This window comes from Polyergus mexicanus, unplaced genomic scaffold (assembly GCF_030449975.1).
Source record: "Polyergus mexicanus isolate NDT 795.1 unplaced genomic scaffold, iyPolMexi1.0 SCAF_4, whole genome shotgun sequence".
NCBI lineage: Eukaryota > Metazoa > Arthropoda > Insecta > Hymenoptera > Formicidae > Polyergus > Polyergus mexicanus.
Genome location: NW_027223324.1, coordinates 4,280,622 through 4,308,351, shown reverse-complemented (window position 1 = coordinate 4,308,351; position 27,730 = coordinate 4,280,622). Strand labels below are relative to the sequence as shown.

The following is a 27,730-nucleotide window of genomic DNA, read 5'->3' as shown; positions in this document are numbered from 1 at the left end:
CAATTGTATAAAATCACACGAGTGCATCACATTTTTGTGAACAAATAAATAAATGTTCTCAAAATTATTATACACAAATTTTTGTTAACAATAAGATGTTTATATAAATAATTTTACATATAACAATAACCGTAATTAGAAGAAGTAGCTTTTAGTATATAAGAAATTATGTGAAAGAAAAGATGCATTTATTCATATAAAGCATAACTAAAAAAATATTCATTTGATAATTAAAAAGTAAATAATTAATACCGTATTATTTCCCTTTGTTAAAGTCCCGATAAAGATGCATAAATAGCGCCGAGATACAATTTAATTCTAATTTTGGCACATGCGCGGAATGAAATTTGTACACTCTAAACACAAAGTGTAGTTCACTTGACGTTACAAATGTTTCAATATACTTCGTTTGATTAACCAATCGAGACAAAGGATTCGAAGCATTTACAAACAGACACACACACACACACGCATACACTACACAGATGCAAAAGAAGATAGTGATATTATGTTACAAGAAAATAATTTAGTTCGCAAGAAAAAAAATTCACGCATGATTTTTCGCTTTTGACGTCATAATTCAATACGGTTGTGATGAGAACACAAAAGCGTTTAACTTAACTCTACGGATCAGAATACAGAATGCTGGATAAAGTATGAAGCTCTTTAAACTAATAGTACATCAAAAGAATTTTAGTGGCGAAGATTTGATAATCAACCCGAAGGACTACCCTGGTATAAAAACCGGCGATGTCGTCGAAATCTATCATCCTGACGATGAATTCAGTCGCTTACTGTTGCAAGTTACATCCTTCAAGGAGGATCTCCAGGGACGTGAGACTATCAGTGTGGAAAATAACGTAGCATCAATGTTTCAATTAAGAACTTTTGCCGATGTATATATGAACATAGTAAATCCGGACGATGTAGCTCTAGATTCCATAGAATTGACTTTTAAAGACCAATACATGGGACGCAGCGAGATGTGGCGTCTGAAAAACAGCTTGGTACATATTGTATTCTTTGTTGTTCATTTGTAATTGGTATCTTTGGTATATGTATATTGGTATATCTATATTCATATAAATGTATATAAATATGTTTTACGTGTATTCTAGGTAAAGACTTGTGTTTATATCAATAAGAAGATAGAATTCTGTGGCGGTAGTATACGATGTCAAGTATATGAAATGTGGTCACAGGGTGATCGTGTTGCTTGTGGCGTTATAACTGATGATACTAAGGTATATCCAAAGCTGTAATACTTACTATATTAAGCTATATCAAACTCTATTATAAAAGTAAATGTAATTTCCAGATAGTGTTTCGATCTTCTACAAGTATGGTATATCTGTTTATTCAAATGAGTTCCGAAATGTGGGATTTTGATATACATGGAGATCTTTACTTTGAGAAGGCAGTAAATGGATTCTTGGCAGATCTATTCCAAAAGTGGAAAAAGAATAGCAGCAATCATGAAGTTACAATTGTACTCTTTTCAAGAACTTTCTATAACGCAACTAGCTTGGAGGAATTTCCAAATCACATGAGAGAGTGTTTGCAACATGATTACAGAGGAAGATTCTATGAAGATTTTTACAGGGTTGCAGTACAAAATGAAAGGTTTGAGGATTGGAGTAATATCCTGGTACAATTGCGTAAACTATTCACTGACTATCAAAAGATTGTTTTGGAATATCATCAAAAGCCAGGTATTATTATGCCTAAGGCAATAAATTCCACTGCTGCACAAGGCAATTTTCTGGAAGTGTTAAATATGTCTCTAAATGGTAAGTATTAAGTGAGAAATGATGAAATTATATTAATTAATTTTGCATATATTAATATTATATCAATTTACTTACTTATCCATTTGATTTTTTGCCATTATATTTTTACAGTTTTTGAGAAACATTATTTGGATCGCAGTTTTGATAGAACTGGTCAATTATCTGTAGTAATTACACCTGGAGTTGGAGTTTTTGAGGTTGACAGAGAGCTAACAAATGTAACAAAGCAAAGAATCATTGACAATGGTGTTGGCAGTGACTTGGTGTGTGTCGGGGAGCAACCGCTACATGCAGTTCCCCTATTAAAAGTAAGTACGCAGATACATGTACATATATAATTTATTATATGCTAAAATAATGAGCAAAATATATGCTTTTAGTTTCATAATAAAGATTCCTCTACAAATGCACCAGATGACTATAGTATGCCGCATTGGATAAATCTTAGTTTCTATTCCACAAATAAAAAGATTCCTCATTCTACGTTTATACCAAGAATAAAATTGCCACAGAGAGTATTAAAGCATCCAGCGGATAATGAAAAATTGCACTGCAAAGCCAGACTTCTACAAGAAGATCCAAGAGAATGTTTGCATAATACCTTATTCGATTATGATGCTTATGATGCACAAGTGTTTCAATTGCCAATTGTTACTACTTCAAGGTAAATTAGCAATGAATGATGAATATATATATATATATATATATATATATATATATATATATATATATATATATATTCACATATTATTTTTTGTTATAGTGTACAAAGAATAACTACAAGAACGAAAAAGACAAGTGTGGCATGCCTCGAAACACACAACAACGGCCATTTGTTAAAACTCTTGAAACGTAAAATGTCAGATCCCGACATACATCACCCTCCACCTGAGACACATTCACCACCAGTTGTTGCATTACGAAGTGCGGCAATAACGATACCACATAAAACGGATAACGATAATAACGAATCTAATGAGGACAAAATTGGTAAGCACACATATATATATGATAATAATTTTTGTACTATTAAAACTATAATTTTTATTAAATGATCGTAATAACTGCATTAGGCGCATCCAGGACACCAATTAAGAGCGATTTAACAGATCCAGAGATATCTCCGCCCTTTAGATCTGTTGTTGGTAGTGCTGGTAGCCCAACAAACTCAATTTCTCAACCAGCAAATATACTCAGGCCTACTAGAGCACTAATCAACCCTTTTGATCCATCACACGTTACCATTAAGCTTACTAGTAATAGACGGAGATGGACTCACATATTTCCAAAAGGTAAATAATTTTGTTTTATATCGATAATTTATATAATATTTTGGTAAATTTATAATTAACTTTTTTCACAATGTTTTAATTGTAAATTACCAATGTTGTTTATAAATAAATTCAATCACAATCAAATGCAATTTTATAGAATAGTAATTTGTACAATCAATCAAAATTATATTGATATAATTGTAGGACCAACAGGAGTATTAATACAACAACATCATTATCAAGCTGTTCCAACACAGACATGTTCAGAATCAAGTGAAACTATTCCATCAACTATGAGCGGATCCCCGATGGAAATTGGGACAAACAATTCAAATCAGATTTCAAGATCAGCATCCCAAATAGGGTTGCAAGATTGTTAGTATTTAATATAATATTAAATTAACGCGTTTTTAAGATATGTATAAAAATATAAGATATAATAAATGATAAAATTTATATTTTTACAGGTACAAAAGGAAAACCACTGCGATCTAATTCTTCTATAGCTAATGGAGACAAAACTGCAAATCCCCCTTCCGTTATGATGAACAAAAGTCTGACCCTCTTATGGGGTGCCACTGGTGAGCAAGAATGGACGCCCGCGCTAACAACAGGTTTGCTTCCAGTGTATTTTTAATAATTATCTGAAAATTTATCTATGTTAATACTTTGCAGGAAATGTTACACACACATATTAGAAAGATATTATAATACATCCAAAATTTATTTTGTAATGTTTGTTTTAAAATTATTAAATCATAATAGACAAAATTATAATACATACATACACATATACGCGCACATGTTTTAAATTGCTTGAACTGCTCTTGTATTATGTAATAACTTTTCCTATCATAGGTTAATAATTTTAGAAACAACAATTTATATACAGGATAAGAGGCACCTAACTTGCACACCTTGAATTTTTAAATTATGCATTATATGAAAAATTATTATACACAATGTATAATTTACAAGGTATTCAAGTGTGCATTCTTAAGTACCTTACCCTGTATATATATAATAAAATTTAATTATATTCTACAATATATTATAGACTATAAAAATGCAACAAAGTTATCGACTTACTGTAGTTATTTCAAGTTTACAGCTTAAAAGAGAGAATTTTTAAATAATACAAAATTTAAAAATTAATACTTGATTGAATAGCAGATTATTTACATTACACATAACATACAATTCCAATATCCATAAGTTGTATAATGCTTCTTGTGCATATTGTGCTTGTTAATCACAATTTACTCATTGTCAGTTTTTTATATAATTTAAGGAATATAAACGTTAATATTATAAACAGGAGTGGTCCTGTGGTTTTAGCTTCAAATTATAATGTAGTTCTGAATAATCAAAATTAATTCTTTTCTTCTTCTCGTGTGCTTTATATTACAAATATAATATTTACATATAAATATAAATATTATTCCACTCATATGTAATGTATATCACATTACCTTTAAATAAGAAGTCGGTGCGAAGAGAAGGGCACAGTTTTGTGTAATCAGTACAAATTTACTCCTGTTTACAAATATTTTTTTCTTTACAAATAATACTAATTGTAAAACATATTAAATGTACTATATTTATATGTTAAATATGGAAAGTATGACAGTACCAAAGAAATTAATGGGCCATTATAATGTATGACATTTTTTAAGAAAGAATGAAAATACTTGAAAACTGCATCTTTAAGGCATTATAGAATATCATCAATTATTGCATTCATAAAATTTGGTACGGACTACTCTGATAGTGCATTTTGTTTTTGTAATTTTTACTTATTTATTTTACTTATTTTATTTATTTAATTTTGCATTTATTTTTTATTTAAATAAAATAACTATTTTTATAGAGCTTTTCTTATAAACATCACACAATCTTGCAAGTATACTCTTAGAAAGTTATGTCTCTATACAAAAAGATAATCACACATCCAAATATTTGTATTTAATATAGCTATAAAAGAGAGAAGATTTTACAAAAAAATATTTTCATTCTTAAAAATATCAGTATTTATTTTTACAACACCATTAATCATCAATACGAATAATGTTATTACATTTATTTCCATGCTATGGTACATCTAATTGGGATGCAACGCTGGACGCATTGATACATGTGTGATGTACAACTATGATGTCACTTATGCTGTTTTACAGCAATCATAGGTTAGCGCCATACTCTATTAGGGATTGATCCGGTTACGGTATACATTTGTTTATCTATAGTAAGGACATTAGTTCGAAGTAGGAGCATCGCTATTTAATAATTCTTTGTCATTTCTTTGCTATGTGTGTTTATTTATATATTTGAGAGTTGCATGTATAATATATACAGCAAATATTTCCAGAATTTTAAATAATTTTTTTATATTAAAATATAAAACATATATTTATGATATTTTCAATCTGTTCTTTCAAGTTTGCTTTTTATTAAAGCATAATGTAGGCTTTATCGTAGACCGCTTCTAGTTTGCATCTATTGCGTAAGTTTATTGCTTATATATTCTTTGCTGAACATTTCACAAATTGTTCTATCACTGTTTTCGTTAATTAGATCTATGTTATTTCGCGCGTAAAGCTTATATTTTTTGCATTACTAATATAGTTACTTGTATCAATTTATGTATCACTTCTCACTTTCTCTATAACAAATTGTGTTACAATAGTAATCTCGGTTTTTTATATTTATGTTACATATATTGAATTTTTATAATATATATATACGATATGTTTATATATAAAGCTTATTACATTATATTCTCTCTTTTCTGTAGATCTAATCGAGTAACTTTATTGCACCAAAGCATAAGAATAAAATAATGCACATCTATTTTAGATTTATTAGATTTCTGCTTTACACTTCACATCACTCAATAACACAAATTGACATATTCTTGATAGAAAATGTGCTAGAAATACATTATATAACTAATAATTGTCAAATAGCATGCGTTTAGGGAGAGACTTTTAATCTTTATCATTTACAAATCATAATATGTTATATACATACATATATAATGCATTAATAGTTAAAATATTGTTACGATGGGCACATAGTAATGTGTGTTTTGTAGTCATTTACTATCTTAATACGGAATTAAAATAATTTTTAAATATGATAAAGATTAAATTAAATGTACAGACTGCATATAGAAAGTTTAGAAAATTTCTAAATATATTTACGATTATACATATATAATAGTAAATATACAATTTCTTTATATATACTTTATATATATAAATTTCATAAAATAATCAATGTTTCTAAATTTAAATTTCTATTAAAGTAAATAACTTTATTAATTATAAGACTTTTCTTTTTTTTATAACACTGCCGTGTTAATATATATCATATTAGTAGATCATTCTGTATAATTGACACATTAGTAGTTTTTACCGAAAGGTAAAAAATATTTTTTTTTGTATTGGTAAAGGGACATCAAATCGATGATGCAACAGATTCTCGATAATTTAACGCTTCTCTGAGAATCTCTGCTGATCATATATTGTTCAAAACTGAAAACGCATTGTCTAGAAACATCATTGTATTTTTTATTCCCGTTAAAACAATTATTTAATATATGGTATCAAAATATGAAACAATTTCATCTACTGCTTCGATTTCTGTAACTTTAATTTATTCTAAACAAGCGATATCTTATCGAGTGTCTATTCTTTACATCTAAAAGGAAGAAATAGATATTCAGTGAAGATAAATATAAAGAAAAAAAGAAACAAAAGGAATATTGTCGAATATAAAATTAGAAACAGGTATCAATCTAATTATACAGACGTGTTTTTTATATAACTGTGAACAAAGATATAAATTCGAAAATTTATCTGTTTCTTCTTACACAGATATAGTATGACATTTCTTTAATAATCATTTCGATACTTTCAAATATTATTTGAACAGGAGTCGACTGGAAATCTTTAACAATCCCAGCGTGCCTACCCATTACTACAGATTACTTTCCGGACAAGCGAAGTTTGCAAAATGATTACGTCGTATCGGATTATAATCTTTTACCGGACGATGTCAACGTTGATTTTGCTCAACAACGAGCAATATACAAAAAACCACTCACAACTGTGGAAGTGTTTAAAGAGCTGGTTTCACAACGCTTGGCTCAAGTATAAATTTAACATTAAATTTATGTAAAAAATATATATCTGATTTATTTATATGTCTATGGGAATTAATCATACAAGTATTATATTATTTTAAGGGTTTTCAACTAATTATTTTACCGTCGATAAATAAGAATCAAAGCAATGCGACTGGCAGCAATGTTGCTGCCGCGATTAGTACTGTGATACGCGGCAGACAGACCGAGTCCGAGCCTAAAGAAGAATATCTGCTTAGCATTGGAAGAATTTTTCATAAAATATCTTTGTTTGATAATTCTATAACGATTACGAGATATCGACCACGGTAACCATTTTTATCAATTAAATGTTAAAATGTTTCAGCAAACTCATTACACTGGAGATCAATGGATGTATTTGCGCACTTGATTCTCATATTTTAGTTTTCCTTAATTGTACACAATAGTAAAAAACAATTTTACCGAAAAAAATTTTATCATTTTATTATATTTTCCTGTGTATAAAATTTTCGGAGATTTAAAAAAAAATTTTTACTGGTACCGTTGATGCTATATGAAATAAAATATAAAATTTGTATTATCTTAATATATAATAAGGAATTATTAAATAATATATGTTATTATGATCAATTGTTTTCCAGTGCAATCAGTTAAACTACATTCAAACAAGAAATAGTGAGCTGTAGCAATACTTACATTTTATAGACATCCTTATCCACCCTTCAATATTCACTACCGATATCGATTCCATGCACCGCATCACGACACGTACGAGGTGTCGTGGGTGTCTTTCACCACGGAGAAACTCGAAACATACAATTGGAATTATCTGGATCATTACATTTGCACACGAGGTCACACTGATTTTGCCTTGGTAGAAGTGAGTAGGCTTGCAGAGGAGATTCAAGATCCGATCAGATTCAATTTCATTTCGCATATCTGAAATGAAAAATGGCATTAATATTGGTATATTTTATTTTTAAGGCTCTTAAGTATTGGAGATTTCGGGTATTTCTATTACCACTACACAATCCTTCAACTCGCAAAATTCTGGAGGGTTCTTTAAGATGCGATATATACGCTCCACCCAGTAATATCGAGCAAGCATCATTGATGGATGGATTCTTGCGCTTCATCGAAGGATGGCTGAACAAGATACGACGGCCGAACCCTAATAAAAACTTGGTAAATTTCTCCATCTCTAATTTTCGGTAGGTGTATATAAAGATGAAGTTAATGAGAGAATCCTGAATTATTAATTATTCCAATAAGAATTATAATTGTATAATAATTTAACTGTAACAAATCATACATAAAAGAGACGTTCTAAAAAGTAATTATAATACATTAGCGTAATCTTATTCTGGAAAAAATTTGCATTCAATTTTTTATTAACAGATTTCTTAATCTTTGACTTATTCGATTAACTTTCATATCAAATTTTTGTCGTTGCATAAGAGACAGAAAAATTTGCTACTGATATAAATCTTTTTAGGATGTCCTGTTATATTTATAGATACTTTAATTGCAGTTACTTTATTCTCTCTACCTGCAACGAAATATTATTAAAAATTGCTTGATATAGTTTTTGTTATATAATATTATTTTTTTGGAGGAGTTATTCTATTTAAGTTTTTCTTAATATAATATTTTTGAAAACGAACGGATATTAAGATCATAGAACATAAATTATTTTATATACAGAACATAAAATATGATTCTTAAGGGACAATTTTTTTTCTGGGATATCTCCTCTTTATATTATATTTGAATGTTGCATGCTCACATTTAATTGATTTCGCAGATTTATTTTAATGCTTTTGTTAATTTTATATATTTACATTTTATTAACTTTTGAATTATGCAATCTCTGTCAGCATATTTATTATAGCATAAAACACATACATTAATCTTATTAGTAAAACAATGATCTATTAAACTAATTTTAAGAATTGTCTGTAGATAAAGGCAACGCGACATGCTGTATAACATGCTGAAAAATTTATATATAAGACATTAAAACACAAAAAATTAGAAAACTAAAAGAGAATGCACGGCTTTTATGAAGCTTCGTTTGACACTTTGCGTTAACATCGACCGTATAACATATATATAATAGCAACATTCAACAGTATTAATTTATTACTTAACAGTATAATACTTATATAATACTCTGTATTATACGTACGATCGTTCCGAAATATACATATCAAAGTATCTACGAGAGACACATATATTGGCAGATTGAAATTACAAAGCTCACGAACAATGATAATAAATAGATCCGTGCGTTATTAAAAAAGAATAATAAATCTACAAATTTGATATTTACATATACGATAAGTAGAGACTTGTAGCTGGAATGTTTGTATAGGGAGGGGTATTCAGCATGATATGTTTCAGAGCCCCACAGCTCTAGGTGGTGTCCCCCCAAGAGATCCTGCCTCTCATTTGACCAGACGCAGGCACAGCACGAGCCTGATATTCCTCACTAACCAGGTACATCCTCCCCTCCTGTAGTCTCGATACATAGAGTCCAGCTGCTCTCGTTTAAAATTCTCTCTAAGGTTCCGATGAAGTTAACTAGCCAGCAGGACGATAAAAAATTTCTTTGGAAAATTCTCCTTTAATTCGATGTACATTATCGTATACAGTAATATTGATTCCCAATTTTAAATATTATGGAGTAAAGTTGCAACAGGATATCTTGCAAAATAATAGAAAAAGATAATAATAGAAAATGTTTGAAGATTCTGTAGAACAAATGCTCCCTGTCTGTTGTGTAAAATTAATTGAAATATTCCGGACCTTTTTTAAATACTAATTTTAAAACTTCTTTTTATTGTTCTCTTTCTCTTTCTTTCTCTCCATATGTTGTTCTTCGTGGAATGATTCCTGGTGCAATTTTACCCCATCTTCAAGACATCGCTAGATGTATTCGAATTTCGATAGAATCGCTTCTTTGATACGTGTTACTTGGAATGATCAAGCAGCTTACACTATATATATCACGATAACTGTGATCGTGCTTGATATTTTTGCATTGAATGTGCATCTATGATTTTAGCGAGCTTATCCCGTTATGCGTGAAATGTTACAATGTTTGATTTATACTTTTCTCTTGTTATATATATATAATACATATACGATATCTAATGCCTTCACGACTACGAGAACATTTCTTAATGTTGAACGTCGCATTATACAGTTAGATACAGATATACATTCTCACGATCATCTCAGCTTACCATTCACAAATTATATTACCCATACATGTCATCATACTTTCCAGACCAGTCTAGTCGGCAGCTCTCCTTTCAGGGAGCGACTTGGAAGCAACCGTCTGCCGGAGAAATCGAGACCAAGGTTTGAACATATCTACCTTGATGATTTCAACATTGTTGCTTTATATCTGCAATCTTTAACGTTTGTAGTTTTGCCGACACCCTCTTTTTTTCAGTGGACTATTCTAAATCAGTGTTTGATGGTTTTGTATTTTATTTTCGCTTAATTCATACACATATTATATATTGCAGATGTGTTGGAGATATTGCTTGTACAATACAGTAGTATCACGATAACTATGATATTTTTATATTGTGAATAATGCAATGTTTATAATGATTTTAATGCCTTATAAGTACATTTTTAATGTTGAACATCGCATTGTGAAATGCACGCGGCACTTGCATCATAATGTATTTAATTGACTCAATTTTACGAAACATGTGTTATCTTACAATGGTTTATATTTTCACACATTTAATGATGAAATACAACTTATTTATATCTAATATATATGAAATTATATAATAAAATATTTTGTAAAGAAAATAGATGGATGTTCAACGTTAAACGCGCGATGAAAATGTAAAGCATTAACACAAGGATCAATTAATCATTCTTTGACGCTTTATTGTTTTTCAATATGTGTGTATGTGTATGTATTAAATTTTCTTTTCAGTTTAACACTTTTGGTGATAGATGAATAATCTGGCTAAGATTCTCAAGCGCAGCTAAAAAGGGTGCAATTGCAGTATATCTTTGACATAAGCGCATTGCGTGCGATGTTGATTGATTGTTCACTCCACCACTGTTATCGTGCATGTATTTTATTTTGCGAAGAGTGTTGATGTAAAATATACTCAAGCATCTTTGTATAGCATATTGCAACATATATCTCGCTGCACGGTATATAGGGAACATAACGCTTCGAATACGTAATAAATTTTTCTTCCTTCGCACTTTTTACTTACGTGCTCATCTTTTAACAACGTTATCTGATTGAATAACATCTAGCGCTGCGATATCTCTCGATTAAATATATTTCGTGGAACAGCAAGATTAGCATTAAAAGAAGAATGAGAAAAGAATCGACGTGAGGACTCTTGTACCATATATAGTTTCTGTATCTTTCAGCTTCTTTCATTTTTTCTGTTCATTTTCCATCCGATATGCCTGGGTGGAGCATACGTACAACGTGCGCCGAATTAAAAGGCTATGTTTTTTTTCTTTTGAAGAACGTAAAGTTAAAATTTAACGGCATATTTATATGTGTGTACGTATGCTCTGTGCCCCGTAGAAAATTTTGGTAGTGAGTGAGGGAGTGACGGGGTTTTATACTCTCCTCTGTACAGGAGAGGCATGTAGTGAATACTGCTGCGGCTGCCCGCACGTGCCTCGACACTCCTCGCCACGTGCCAAACAGGTTGGTTCTCACTCTCTTATTTCTTTCGATACAAATTAAAAGTAATAAGTTACTGGAGAATGCACGCGTTTTATTTTCGCGAAAATATGTAATATATATGTAATATATGTATATAAATCTGCAGACCATAGAACTTCCTTTTAATACTAGATTTTATGGCCGATTTGAGGATTTTTTCTTAGCAAAAAAAAACGAAGCATCAATAATATTTGAGTTATAAGCGATTAAAAAAGAGTTTCTTGCAAATTATATTTTGTAAAAGTTAAAAGATTGGCAAAACTAAATTTTTTTACTTAATTTTAGGTGGAATTTACTTTGATAGAATTTTAATTTGAAGCTTAGTTATCAAAATATACGATGAGAAAAATTGGAAACTTGCAAAAAATGACGATCTCCTTCGCTAAGGAAAAGCTGGCTCCAAAACTTGATCAAAAAATTTGCTATTAAAAGGATATCCAGAGGTCTTTGAATATGTATATATAGATAGACAATCTCCCTCGGCCTTATTTTATTGAGTATTCTTTTAGTCACGTGTACTGTATATATAAATGACAACGAATAATATCTAATGCATGTTGAATAAAAAACTCATATTCTTTTAGTTATTAAGATTTTATTATCAAGAATCTTAGCAAAAAAACATTTTTTTTAAATTGCCACAAAAACCTTATTAATAAAGTTTTCTTTTTTTATTTTCTTTCTATTTGATTTCTCAGAAAATGTAAAGTTACATTTGTCTGTGACTGAAAGAATACTCTGTGAGACGGATGTATATCTCTTGTTTTTGATAATTTTGTAAAATTTTTTTATATAAATGAATCAAAATAGAATAATATCACTTTACGAGAGAAAAGCGCGATATTGTTTTTTCATCTAATTTTTACCTAATGTGCTATGAAATAACATAAGGTGTGTGGACAAAAAGAACATATGTTCGCTTGTCTTAGATACCGATAACACAAGTCGCTTCATAAATGCCGCTTTTTCTTTCTGTGCTGATAAGATCATCTAAATAAATGCTTTTCTCTGTCATGGGTGATTTAGATCTGGCTCTAAAGTAATGGATAGAGGACGTGTATCGCCTGCGAGTGAAGCTGTTTTGCCGTTGTCGCTCGAGCAACAACAGCAGGATCATTTCGACACTAATGATGACAAGTACGAAAAGCATTGTAATAATTAACATTCAAACAATTGAATGCGTCATTTGCCTAGATTTAATTTTTTCTTCTTTTTTTAATAAAATTATTATGCATAATATATGGGATAAAATCATGAATCGTTTGATGTTAAAATCGCATTAATTGTATCTGTATTAATAATCTCTCATCTTGTTCGAAGATAAGCAATTCTGTGGACACATGCTTCGACTTTTCTAATGCTTTAAACCACAGATATTTAATTGTACATCTGTCTGCTTCATAGTACGAACATGGAGCTGACCAAGATAAAAAGCAATGCGACAAATCTGGAAATTTTGGAAGTCATGAAGCATCCTCAAACTGGCGTCGGTTTCTTGACGCAGCATCCCTCACTCCCGAGCCAAACGTTTGTTAGCGCTGACGCGATTCAATGGTTAAATAATCATATGGAAGGTGGCATGGGGGTCGAGCAGGGTATCAATATCATGAAGGTAGAGACTCAGGAATTTTTTTCATCTATTCAGTATAATCTGCAAAATTTAATATTGTTAATATTTTTAATTTCAATATGAAATGTAAGATATCGAAATAAGAAAGAGATTTACCTTTTTACACCAAGAATTATGTCAGTTTCTTTACACATGGGATTCTATTCATAAAGATGACAAAGAGACAAAGAGACTTGCTTTTGAAGAGAAAAAGAAAAGACTTAATTAAAGCGTCATGGTGCTGATAAGATTAAATTAATAATTTATCTTTATGCAGGGGATGATTCAAGACAAATTGATATGCCATGCATCCGGCGATTTCTCGCAACCATTTGTCTTAGGATTTTATTTATATCACATTGTACAAGATAAAGAAAATCAAAAGGGTAAGTGACAATCACTGCATTGTCAGCTTTTTTACTTTTGATTCGCGATTCAACTTTTTTTATTTGCAGCCGCAGATTATTCCGCTCCGCTCGGTGATCTACAAGGTTTCGAGAATGAGTGGGTGGAAGTGGAAATGAGACCACCGAAAGGATGGTGCGAATCAACATCTTCAACAATCTCGACGATGTCATCTCCCATAATTATATCCAATTGCGACGCTATTGACGAATCGGATGTCCCGCCTTTTCTGAGAGACGACATCAATTTTGCGGAATCGTTAGACGATAGGACAGGTGAGAATACCACATGGAAAATTGATTATACGCACGTTCATACGAACGTCGCATATTATGTCTTACAATATGAGAATATAGTTAATCCTTAGTTTTCAAGGAGAATGAATAATTTTAGATTAGATCTAGCGGTCAAACTATATATAATCAATCTCCCGTCAAGATATTCACACGGACAATATAAAGCTAATCGCTCTGTACAAAATATTTGTTTTGTTTCAGCGCCGTTATATAAACATACTCATCTTGATATCGACATAAATAATAAAAGTGACAGAATTGAATGGGGCCATTTAAGATATCAATCCATTTATAAGGTAGATCATTCCTATGAACTCGTAGTACAATGGGTAGCATCGTCCGGCAGTATAGTAGCTGATCTGGTAAATAAAAGTTTGCCCTTTCCTTCCCTCTTTATCTTCTTGATTACAAGACGAGGCAAATATTGAATTGTTTACTAAAAATATTGATTTTTCTTCGCAAGATATTTCTTTGGCAACGCAAAGCTCAAATGTGTGGAATACAGATGGTGCCCATTCCCAGTGATTTATTAGCGCTACCGTATACCTTGAAAAGCGATCCTCTTAGAGGGCCTATTTTTATACCTCTCGACACGGAATGCTTGATGGCGAATAAGCGATACCTCTTTGAAGGTTTGTTTCAACTAATATTTAGTTAATATAAATTTTGATTTTGAATCTAATTTGATAACAATAACAAAAATACTCATATTTATATAGAATTCCGAGAAGATACATACGCGCAAAGATTGTTTCTATTCCAAGAAGCAATTCTGCAGCGATTCGGCTTTGTGCCGTGCTTAGTTGAAAACATTGAAAATGATCACCAGTATGTTCACCTCACGGGCAATGCGTTTATATTAGTGCCATCCACTACGAATACTCGGCCGCGTCCACGAACCGGTACCAATATCGTACGACGGAATACGGGACAGAAAAGATACCCAGTTCATCCGGACCAGCCGAGTCCGCATGAAGCGTATATTACTAGACACGTTAGTGGGAAGAATAAGGATGATCATAGCATGGATCGAAAGGTGAGTGATAAGAATCCTTTCTGATCTACAAAAGAAAAATATTCTATGTATGTTCATTCACACATTAGGATGCAAATATTCACACATACAATTCACACATTAGGTTTCAATTATATGTCCTTTGAAAAAGTTGGCGTCAAATATTACTTATTAATTGCAGATGGGCTTTTTGTGGTCGTGGAATCATATGGTCAGTCGAAAATGGAAATCGTTGTCCACTTCGGCAGGTGACGAATTATTTCAAAAGAAAATCATACAAGATTTTCGACATTTCTGTTCCAATGGAGACAATAGACTGAAACAGTTTTGGGAATCTTGTTGGGAGTTAAAGGAGAAAACTTGTACAAAAGCGAAGTAGCAAGATATCATTTTGTCCAAAGGATTTATCATGGATCATACATGTAAATTTCACATCAAACCATCCATCATATGATTATTGATTTTAACTGATCGAAAGTACAATGACATCGATGTTTATATAAGATATAACTTTAAGCAGGATGAGTATAAGCATGTATAAATTGTATAATATTATTTACGTAGTAAAGAGAAAAAATTATGCAGATCTTGATGAATATCACAATCCAAGAGCAGGAAAAATACTAGGATATTTTAAAAAATAAATTGCAGAAAAAATTGAAAATTAAACTTTTGACATTATTATTTGCTACCTTTCTCATTTGATTTTAACTCCTTTATCTAGAAACCCATCTTACATTCCATCATTATATTATGACTGGAATTTTTTCATTTTGAAATCCTTCCATGAAGACAATATTACAAAATGTAGTTTTAAACGATTATATTTTCCTTTAAAAGGGAAAATTTATTGAAATTTTGTTGTACTAATTTTTGTGTTGAAATTATAATAATTATAATTCAAATAATTATTTGAAATATCTGATTAAAAAATGAGATTGGACAATATAATCTCAGACTATATATGTTAAAAGAGGTATATAATTATTGAATAAAATTTTTTAAATATTTCCTATTTGTTTTAATATTTATTGTATGAAAAGAAGAATTTATCTCAAACTTCAACATCCCCAAACACGCATACTCAACACGCCCCTTAAAGGATTCGCTATTGTTCTTCAAAAAGTACAACATCGGATTCATCATGGATGAATTTTCGCACGTAAACGATTATTTGTATGTAATAACATTTTTATAAGAATATCTACATTAATAAATCGTGCTGCAAAACGTTACAGCAATGATTATGCGTCATGTCGAACGCAATAACTGATTGTCGACATCAATCAGTTACGGTGAAAAAGCGTACAACAATGGTCAATGACAGTGACATTGACAGCTGGAAGACGGAATCCGATTCAAATGAATTCGATCAAAGGAGGATTGCTCTCGTCGATCGTCGCGCAAATTATGATGGAACCTGTGAAGATGCAACTAAAAACTCGAGTTCTGTTCCCGAGATTCGGTATATCAATCCTGCCATTTACACGGAGTCTATCGGCGAAAAGGAGCAGAACGACGTAGCGCAGATTCATAGACCAGAGAACGATCGTGAGTAGAAAGATATGCATAACTGTAAAAAACATACATAGATTAGTATCAAAGGAAATTCACTTTCACCATATTATACATCCAACATATAAAATTAGCAAAAAATAATTAAAAAATTTCTGGATAATTTTTTCTATCTTTGTTTAATTCAATTTTTTCCATACATATAAATTTGGAAATTAAGAAAAAATTAAATGAAATTAATCTGTAATTGAATTAAATAGATAATAAAAACAAATTAGCACAATCGTAAAATCAAAATCTTACTTAAAATGTACACACGCATTTTTTAGTATAATTTATAATTAATAAAATATATATTCTAGACATATATATTTTTTTACTATAGAAATTTGTGTGCAATTTTACTATATGAATTTCTATTAATACTTTGCAATTTATTTTCTCACAGGATATTGTAACGGACACGTAATCGACGCGTATCACAATAATGATTCCGAGCCTTCGACGATCGATCTACCGTCTATCAAGGATGCAACAAACGTCGATCATGCAATCGAACATCCGGTACAGGACGGCACAGGACGGAGTACCTACAGGTGTTATTCAACATCCTTATCAGATACTACATTGTTTTCCGAACCGTCCACTGTTCGATCCGTGGATCAATCATCCGGGAGAACTGCGCAAATAGAACGACGATGCAAGATCAGCAGCGTTTCAGCGAACGTTGGTCAAAATGAAACGACAAAACGAGACAAGTTCGTCTTTTATTACATTGCACTTTATATTATATTAAGAAACTTGCCAAGATATGTATGTAAAAAAAAATTATAATATATTGTAGACATCGTGAAAATCGCCCGGACAATCGCCAAGTCGTGAGAATTTCCATGACGTCGCTCTCGACCGGTCCGAGCATCAGCGATTATCAGGCATCGAACGGCGCCGATCTTGGCAAGAGAATCGGTCATTCGGAATGGATCCGTAGGAAGGATGAGGCTATACAACGCAAGAAAGAAGAGGAGGAACGCACGGCAAAGAAGCGACAAGAGGAGGAAGAGAGGATGGTGCGAGAAAAGGAGGCAAGGGCGCAGCTTGAAAAGGAAAACTTTCTCAAGTGGGTGGAGAGGAAAAGGCAGCAGGAGCTCGAGAGGAAAGCTATCCTCGAGAACGAATTGGAATTGCAAAGACGTTTGAAGGAGATCGAGGATAAGGCAGCCGTCGCGAAGGCCTTATACCTTCGTCAGTGGATTCAGAAGAAAAAGGAGGAGCAAAAGAGTATGGTGATAACTTTCCGCGTAACTTAGTCGAACTCGTTCGAGTCTTCGATGCGTGATAAGGGTTGATTGCCTTGTTTTGCAGCTCGGCATAAGGAGCAGGAGATGAGACAGAGGAAGATGATCGAGGAACGCGAAAGGCGGCTGGAGCTGAGCTCGAAAGCTTACGAGAAATGGAGAGAGAACTCCAGAAATAAACCCAAACCCGCTACACAAGGACTGCTTCGTACGTTTGTAAAATAATAACACTAAAATAATAGTAAGAAAGATAAACAAAATGTAAATATAATATTTAAGGATAATACATATAGGATGTTTTTCATACGTTGCGCCACTGAGATAGCTTCGTCAATATTATATATATATACAGCTATAACACGAACAACGTAATCTGAATAAATAAATTTTAACATTTTCTGTTATGTAAAAAAGCAATAGATATATACATATATATATATATATATATATATATATATATATATATATATATATATGTATATATTTATGTTGCTTCGCGACTTTCTCAAATAAAATAATAAAATTCTGAAGCAAACCGACCTGTTATTTTATAGCCCATCAGAAAGCTAAGCCAGCGTATGTAAATCCGATTCCATGGCAATCGGTCGTAGAGATTGATTCCGACGAAGCGCAGGAGAATGCATTTAACGATAAAAAAGGGAATATAAATCAATTAAAGATGAACGGCAGAAAAACGATTGCGACGCATCAGTGACGGTGAGAAATCTGGGAAAATCATTCACGAGACACAACTCTTGCACTATCTCTGTTTCATCCAAAATTCCAAGTGTTTTTAACGTAGCAAATTAAAAAGTGTTTGCAAAAATCTTGTTTTTTTTTTTACTTAGTCGCAAGTTTCGTTCGAGGCTTAATTGCCGAGATATTTAATTACAAAGTTGCGAGAAATATTATACAATATATAACGCGTCTTTCCGTATAAAATATTTTCGCTAAAGATAACTTGTGAAAAAAATTTTTATATCGTTAACAGAGATTCTCCATATATATGTATAACATCATCTCTTCTCCTACTTACAGCGAGTATACAAGGATATGTAAGGGTGCAATATATGATGTAACACATTTTGATTAATATATGTAAATTTGATTGAAGTGATTTTAATGATATAGGTTTCTTCACACGTTTAATGACAACCTGTGCTACATAATACAAAGTATTTGATTATAACAAGACAAAGCAGATCTCGTGACTTTGTAACTGTATTTCTCTCTCTCTCTCTCTCTCTCTCTCTCATGCTCTCTAAAATAATTATCAAACTATTATACCTTCAGTCCCTCTACTGCGAGAAGAACACACCTATTACATCATAAATCGTTAATTTTATAGTACGAGAAATATCGTGAGAGCTTCTCATCGTCTATTTGCCATACATATATAAGACACATTATTTTCCTTAGACAACTCTTTTCTTCTAAACAATGTTTTAGCTGTTTTCGTTCGTACCACTCGTTACATCACCCGTTATATATACAATATGGACAATACTCGCATCCTTACAAAGCGCATATCCTATCTAGTGATAATTTACAATCGAAAAGTGGCAAATTTCCGACAATCAGGAGCAGGGTGGATGTATAATTATTTACGTATATGTGTACGAGTGTGTACGTAACAATCATATATATATATATATATATATATATATATATATATATATATATATATATATACATACACGTACATACATACATATACATATATATATGTATATATAATATACATATATAATATATATATATATATATATATGCGGTAAATATTGCTTTTTATACATCGTATTCTGGTATGCATGTACACATAACTTACAGCCTACGCTTGTCATCTTTCACATAATTCCTCGCTGACCGTTTTTTTTTCCTAAAGGGAAAGGCAATAAAGCAGCGCAATTTGTGAAGATAATGCGAATATATTAATTATGCGGCGATAGCATCCTTTTTTTGTCCATTGCAATTAATCCAAGTCGATCGATGTGCAATTACGTTATGGGCTCCAACGTTAAATTGATCTTATGTCACGTATGACAAAAAATAAATATTATACATCTACGATTTCGTCTAAAAGGATCTCTTGCGACTCTAGATATCTTAGACTCCTCTCGGTTATGGTCTGGAAAATGTAGGCAGGAATCGAGAAGTTCATTCTGCGAAATTAATTTTAATAAAATAAAATAAATTTACATACAAATTTTAAAATTTTAAATTTTTGAATTCATATTTCAAATTAATTTAAATTTTAAGTCAAATCCTTTAATTTCATGTAACACCACAATGATGTACTAGAAAAATATCGCATAATATATCCATAGTGTTCTCTATATCTATATGATGCATATGTATCTTTCTCCGACTTTCATCTTCTAATGCAATCAAGTAGAAAAATCTTGTTGGATTCTAATACATATGCGTGTGTGCGTATATATTTGTATAACTATTACGTGTGCATCAGAATAAATATAAATATTTTTCGTGTTTGATTTTTGACTTTTTAGGGAATTTTTGTCACGATAGGCTGAAGGGAAAGATCAAAGATTTAATTTGAGTAATATATTTATATATACGCGATGATAGAAAACACCAGAAAGATGAATAAACTACCTTGTCTCGACGATATTGATTTTCGTTAGGCTCTCGACAGGCTATCACGCATGATATTGTCTCTAATGTTATTTAATGGGAAAGATTGATTAAGTAATGGTGTAACAATCAATAGATGGGTTACTCACATTTTTAGCGAAGAAATTAATTATTTCTCTCCATATTATATAGATAATGTTGCTTGAATAAATCGCCTATGAGTGGATGATAAGATCTAATTAATTCACATTATTTGTAAATGTCAATTGGACATTTCAAATCGATAATGGTATTTCTTATAACAAGAATGGTACACCAAAAAAATAAGAAAAAGATCCAAAAGTTTTCTACTCATCTGTAATTGCGAAGATTAGGGGTTTATAGGTTTGAAAGGTAAATTCCAATCGTCTTTTTTAGAATTTACCATTCTTCTACGGAGGTGTCTCGTGATTGCGTCGCCGCCGCCCACACGATACAATCCTGAGGCACTTTAATCCCATAGAGCGAATTGATTTTGAGGAGGCTATCTCCCGCAGCCTTCCTCTTTTTCTCTCTCTCTTTTTCCTTCTCTCTTCCTTTTTTGCGGCTATTTGTTGTGTCGATGCTGTAAGCTTTTTCCACAAGTGCTGCATACAACAGAGAATGTACAAACAGATATATATACATATATACATATACAACATGCTAAATTTCAAACGTAATAGACCGAATATCTCGATAATTAAATGAAATATTGAGGTCCGATTTTTTTTTGACGCGTTCGTCCAAAGTCAAATTCTTTTTATCAAAATTTGTCCGCCTTGAAACAATATAATCTAAAAAAAAGCGAATCTTGATGATATTTCATTTATTGAGATATTCGACCTGTTACGTTTGAAATTTAGCATCCTGTATATAATGAAAAAATCAAAGTTGCAATTAAGTGGAAAAAAAAAGATGGATTGAAAGTAAAATCGTTGAAAAATCGTTGAAAAAGAAAATATATATTACGTATAATTGGAAAAGAGATTGATAGAAGAAAACATATTTCACACGGATGATAAGTACGATAAAAAAATAGATATCGCGAAGAAATCTATGAGAAATTATGTATTTTTCGATATACAAAACATATAAAAAAATATATATATAAAACTTTGTATATATACGTGTGATGTACGTGATTCCAAATAAATCCGATAAACATGGAAAAAAAAGATGAAACAAAATGCAAATTCGAAAGACACATTCGATTTTAGCAATGAAATTAATAGCCGAATCACGGGAAAAAAACAATAGAAAAAAAGATAGGATAGAGAAAAAGAAAAATAACGATTTTCCAGATATATAGAGTATAGAGAAAAGAGAAAGAGAAGGAGGAAGAGGAGAAAAAGAGAGCGAGAGACGGGAAGGAAAAAGAGAGAGAAGAAGGGAGAGACGCATCGACGAAAGGGAGAAAAGCCTGAAGGGGAGAGAAGCTCTCGATATTTCAAAGCCCGTGTGGCTGAACCCTCCATAAATTCAACGTGCCGGGGGCTTTTCGTTAAAGCCGAGCTATCGAGAGCGCGTCTCTCTTTAAAGAGAATGAGGCTGTCCTCGTCGCCGCCCTACCCCATGAGATATGAGCATATCCATCTTAAATTGTCGAACGCGCAGATCGGGTATTTCTGTTTCTCTCTCTCTCTCTCTCTCTCTCTCTTTTTTCCCTTCTCCCCCACACTCGTCTCCCTCTCATCTAGCAACATTCGCCAGGGAATCAAACCAACCCCCGCCACATTTTACGCTTTCTCCGTTCCCTTTCTTTCGCTTTCATTCCTGTTACTTTCGCATGCCAATTTTCTCCCTTTCATCTTCCCTCTCTCATCACTCCTCTTTAGAAACGGCGAGAACCTAGACTGACCAAATTAATTTACAATTTTGCTTGTGCGAGAGTATCAATACATCAGTTTATATTTTTCATATTAAACGGATAATATCGCGAAAAAATCAAAATATTGCCGGCAAAATAACAAGAGTCCGAAATTAAAATCGCCTAATACAAGAGTATATGCTCCCAAAGAAATAAAAATCACACGCACGCGAGATAATTGAAATTATTGTTAAAAAAACCCATACAATATTCGACTTGGGACAAGTCGAAAATGAAAATAATAATCGATGTTACTTTTATATGAAAAAAACTTGTAATAATCCGTTTAATAGCAATAATAGTGGTGTATAATCACAAATAGAGATAATAATAATAATAATAATAATAATAATAATAATAATAATAATAATAATAATAATAGTAATAATAATAATAATAATAACGTAATGCTAATAAAATATAGAATGTTTGGCATCGTTATGTGTTTGCGTCTGTACAGTAACCTGCTTCTTGCGGCGCTTTTGAGTTTCTTTTTTTTTCATATGACTTTTGTCACAAAATATACATTCCAAACACTGAAAACACAGATTGACGAGTAAAGCCTATTCTCTCCTTTTGCTGGGGCGGATACAATTTAACAATTAATACAATAAATCAATTATTAATTAATTAATAATGCAAATAATAATAACTATAATCGATATTAATAATAATAATAATAATAATAATAATAATAATAATAATAATAATAATAATAGCAGAAATACAATTCTAATAACAATAACTAATCGACAAATTAAATATCGTATAACTAATACAGCAGTAATAGTGCTGATTATTGTGCGATGGGTGAATAATAAAATTAACGACACAACCCCTGCCAATCTTAATAATCTCGCAATCGTAAATTAGAAGCTAGAAAAACAATTCACATTCTGTATCGACGCATTTTTCTATCGTAACGTTACACAATCATCCTGTGCCCCCGCTGAAACGATATTAACAATATCTTATCATTGATAATGAGTCGCATACACGTAAATTGAAGCTCTTACTCGAATTACTTTAGATTCATACTCAGAATAATGCTTGATAGGAGCGGACGCAACGATAGGAAATATTTATAGAATCCTAAATCATTTTTTTTTTTTTTCCATACAAGTGTTGAATGATTTGTATGTAAGGCTAAAAATTATATAATATTAAATAATATAGAGCATATTTTCTTTTCTCGGATATCCAACAAATTCTTTCTATACAGGATGTATTCCAAAACTATCGCCGTTTCTTTCATCGACAGATTCTTAGAAGAATTCAGACTCAATCTTTTCAGCTAAAACTTGTAAAGACTATTTATTGATAAAAATGTTCAATTTGTAATATTATATATTTTGATTGTGTGTTGAACGTGATATTAAATTTTTTATAAAGTAAATTAATTTTTTCATAGCTATGTATAAAAACATTAATTAAAAAATAATACAAATATATTATTTTCGCATTCTTCAAGTTTAATTAAAAATTTTCGGTTTTTAAATCTTCTAAATTAAATTTTGCATCGAAGAATCTGCGATTTTTTAGGAAGGTATAATAGTTTTGAAACATATTTTATCTCTTTTTATATTCCGTGATTGAGAGATAAGCGAATTCCGAAGTATTGAACTCCACTTGAAATATAGAGTAACTGTGTGTATGACAATTCAGTCGTATGTCTTCTACTTTTACGAAACGCGAGCGGTGTTTGATTAAATTGTGATGTCCCTGCATTTTTTTAAAACTCGCTGCGACTCGTTCCTTGTGTTTCGGAAATATGAAAAATAAGCCTCTATCGTCAGGTCACTTGATATGATTATCGTTGAAAGGGTGGCGAAATTTTTGCTGTTGAGAGCGCGTTGACCTTGTCAAGATTAATATTAGCGTACGGTTATTATAGTGATCGTATGCGGAAAAACATATTATTCGCTCGCGAGTCCATCTCCTTTCTTTCATTATATTCGCTACCGAAGATCTCTGTGTAAGAAATATTTTACATAAAGCAGAGGCTGAGAAATAAAAACGATATTACTGTATTCGTGTAAGATGCAAATACAGAGCGTGATCTTTTTCAGGCACCGATTAAAGATGACACCTTTATTTGTACAAGTGACGAGAGTACGTTAATTTTTCTCGAAAGAAGAAGGAAAGCTCACCTGCAGATACCTGTATGTGTGTATGTGTGTGTGTGTGTATTTTCTGTAAATTAGTTTTTCTCAGAGAATTAATATATATATATATATATATATGTATATATAATAATCAATTCATTCTAGATTATTTTAGAATTAAAATTATTTGCAACATGCTGTATGTATGAAGAAAAATTCTTGTACCAGCTGACTGACTATTTGCGTTACTGTAATGTGTATCTTCGTAAAATTTGCACACACACACACACATATACACAGGTTTATCTCATTATATTTAAAAACAACTTATGGCTTTGCTAAATATACGGAACAATTACTTTTGGTACTGTTTAACGATCAATTTCTCGAACGTTTCTCGCACAAGAAGTTATTCTTATTTCGCCGCTGCTTTACCTTTCAAATAATTAAAATAATATTAATATATACTACAAATAAAATGTGCTTTTCTCAAACTTTAAGATAAAATTCAATTATGTCTTAATAATTTCATCGATTTTGTTTCGTCAAACGTTTTAGAAATCGATCGCGTTTCTCGCTGCGACTGAGATACAATAGTTATTAAGAGTATGCTTAAGAGATAAGTGTTACTGATAAATTATACTACCTTAATCTAAAATTAAGGAACATCACATTAAATGGGCAGGGGGTTACTATTAAAGAAATTTTCTAGTTAAAGAATTTTTTTTATACATCAATTTGCAATTCTCGACTTAGAAAATTCATGTATGAACGGTAACCGTTTTCTGTTTTTATTTTTTACGCTAAACAAGCTATCTTTGTTGTCATATTTCATCATTCCAATAAATAGACCTATAGATAAAATGTGTCGCATACAAATGTTAAAAATAATATAGTTACACGTAATAAGAAAATAAACTTTCAATTAAGTAATTAGTTTTACGGAACTTAAAATAAAAAAATTTTGCCTTCTGCCCATCAAGCGCTCGTTCCTTCTCGTATTTTTCTCGATACAAGCTTAAGCTAATTAAATATGAGCCGTCTCGACTTCTCTCTTCGCTTTTCTCTCCTGTCATTGCGTTGCGACAGAAAGAGAGAGTACGCGAGACAGCGCGTCTTAGGAGTGCAATGAAAATATGATATGTCTTCTTATGCATCTAGGAAGGATCAACGGTGCCTGCTCGCTTGTCGCCTTTGCAAGATTTTTGATATTTCTGTAAGGTAGCTTTCCCGCATATATGTGACAACAAGTTAGGACCCGTATGACATTATTAAAAATGTAGTTTGTTACGTATATGCGATTTCTCATAGATAAATGTTTAAAAAAGTCAGATACTCCAAACTCGCGAATGAAAGGTCTCCAAAGATGAATGACGATAAACTTTCAATAACTACGTATCAATATGTGACAAGATTGATGAGAACTTTAAACAATACGTGATAACAATTGATACATCACATGGACATTATTTTATAAATTTATAATATCGTTATAGCAGCATCATCTCTCTCTCTCTCTCTCTCTCTCTCTCTCTCTCTCTCTCTCTCTCTCTCTCTCTCTCTCTCTCTCTCTCTCTTCTCTCTTTGAATGTAAAAACTTAAATTTAAAAAAAAACTATTGCCGGAAACAATTATCGACCCTCGGAGAGATTAGTACCCGTTCATTAACGTCATAGACGTATAAAATGAATTGAAGATTCGTCAATATTTCGATCGAAAATATTAATTTCGATTCTATGAAAGTTCCTGCATAAATAAAATGTATTACTGCGAAAATACGGAGAAAAAAAATCTCTCTTTAAACGCGCGTAAAAGAAACCGTAGATTTAAAATTACAGCGCTGACGAAACGATCGACAGGTATCTTGTTGCATCACTTTACGATATTAATAGCGAATCGTAGGTCTGACATCTTCCTCGCTTATTCCTTCCCTGTCACATTTAACGCTGAACGTAACGGTGTCCTCGAATGCTGCATTCAAGGACGGATAATTGCTCTGTGCATTAGATATAAGACGGATAAGACGTCCAGTTCAGATGGTTACATTTCGCGTTAAATGCGATATCGGATAAGAAATCTCAGACGTTATCGGAGGGAAATATCAACATGTTCGTAAAACATTGGACGCATCTCTTTCGGTGTATCTCCACAATAACATCTCGGTATTCTTAAATGTTTGCTCTGGATATAAAAATGTAAATTTCGACCGTAAGTGCTCCAACGTGATTGACGTTATGCGCTCGCACTTCCTTAAATATGCTCACGTTTTTCTCTCTCTTTCTCTCTCTTGATATTCCATCGGTGTACAGAAAGGCACGCAATTGAAAAAGTGGAAGGATACAGATTTAGAGAAAGAGGAAGTGTCACATCGAGACGTCAGGTTCTCCACGTTTTTTCTCGGTTTGTTCTGAAGTTCCCGTGTGCTTGGAATAAGGGAGTTTCGATTACATTCGCACTTTTCACACGCACTTCCATGCGTTCCATCAGGAAACGTCTTTTAGAAGGCAATGATTCCGACTAATCAACTATCGCGAGCGAATTTTTTCCTCGTATTCTCACAATGGTGCGTCGATCCTTTTGAACATATTTAAACAAGATAATTGCCGCGAAAGGTAGCACTCTTTCTTTTATAAAATAATCGATATTGCAATTAACGCTATTGAAGCTTAAATTACAAAATACGACATATATAATTACACATATTCTATAGGCGTACAGACACCATAGAATATTTTTCACATTAAATATTATTGTGTCTGAAAGAAAAAAAAATGTATGTGTAGAGACAAACGCATTTTTTCTTCACACATCCGCATACATATGCGCACATATAGACACATCGAATTGGGTTTTTTGCCAATCGCCTTTTACTGTACCCTGTGATTGTTGCTTTGCATATGTGTAATCTCGCGTGCACGAGCCACATTCGTCAATAAATTCATATCTGAAAGTTCATATCTCAAGTTCACAGTCACATATGCAAATCTCTTTGATTATTATGAAAGATCGAGATGTAAGATTGTTGTATTAGCGAGAAAAAGGAGAGCGTATGAAAAATAGCGTGAATATTATTAAATCAGTCAAAATG

At 31.8% G+C, this 27,730-nt stretch overlaps 2 protein-coding genes across 8 annotated transcripts; both read left to right on the top strand.

Annotated features, from left to right (window-relative positions):
• The first annotated feature begins 391 nt into the window (after positions 1–391).
• On the top strand, positions 392–15,889 carry Iml1 (GATOR complex protein Iml1). 7 transcript variants are annotated; one of them, XM_070293827.1, is made up of 24 exons: positions 392–1,007; positions 1,119–1,244; positions 1,319–1,790; positions 1,902–2,098; positions 2,171–2,454; positions 2,554–2,780; positions 2,864–3,082; positions 3,269–3,439; positions 3,532–3,678; positions 5,242–5,250; positions 7,001–7,218; positions 7,314–7,519; positions 7,899–8,073; positions 8,178–8,378; positions 9,582–9,692; positions 11,831–11,901; positions 12,946–13,056; positions 13,324–13,531; positions 13,806–13,914; positions 13,984–14,208; positions 14,431–14,591; positions 14,693–14,861; positions 14,949–15,265; positions 15,426–15,889. In XM_070293827.1, exons 1-24 carry the CDS (start codon positions 657–659, stop codon positions 15,621–15,623), a joined length of 4,683 nt encoding a protein of 1,560 aa, XP_070149928.1. In that variant the 5' UTR covers positions 392–656; the 3' UTR covers positions 15,624–15,889. The 7 variants fall into 7 exon arrangements, with proteins under 7 accessions (XP_070149928.1, XP_070149927.1, XP_070149930.1 ...); XM_070293826.1 differs by lacking the exon at positions 11,831–11,901 and adding an exon at positions 10,486–10,559; XM_070293829.1 differs by lacking the exon at positions 11,831–11,901 and adding an exon at positions 10,486–10,559 and having other exon boundaries at positions 393–1,007; positions 9,597–9,692.
• A 668-nt stretch (positions 15,890–16,557) lies between these two features.
• On the top strand, positions 16,558–18,869 carry LOC138932497 (caldesmon). Its single transcript, XM_070294398.1, has 5 exons — positions 16,558–16,795; positions 17,208–17,517; positions 17,604–18,037; positions 18,122–18,262; positions 18,609–18,869. The coding sequence occupies exons 1-5, from the start codon at positions 16,558–16,560 to the stop codon at positions 18,767–18,769; spliced, it is 1,284 nt and encodes a 427-aa protein (XP_070150499.1). The 3' UTR covers positions 18,770–18,869.
• Positions 18,870–27,730: the final 8,861 nt, after the last annotated feature.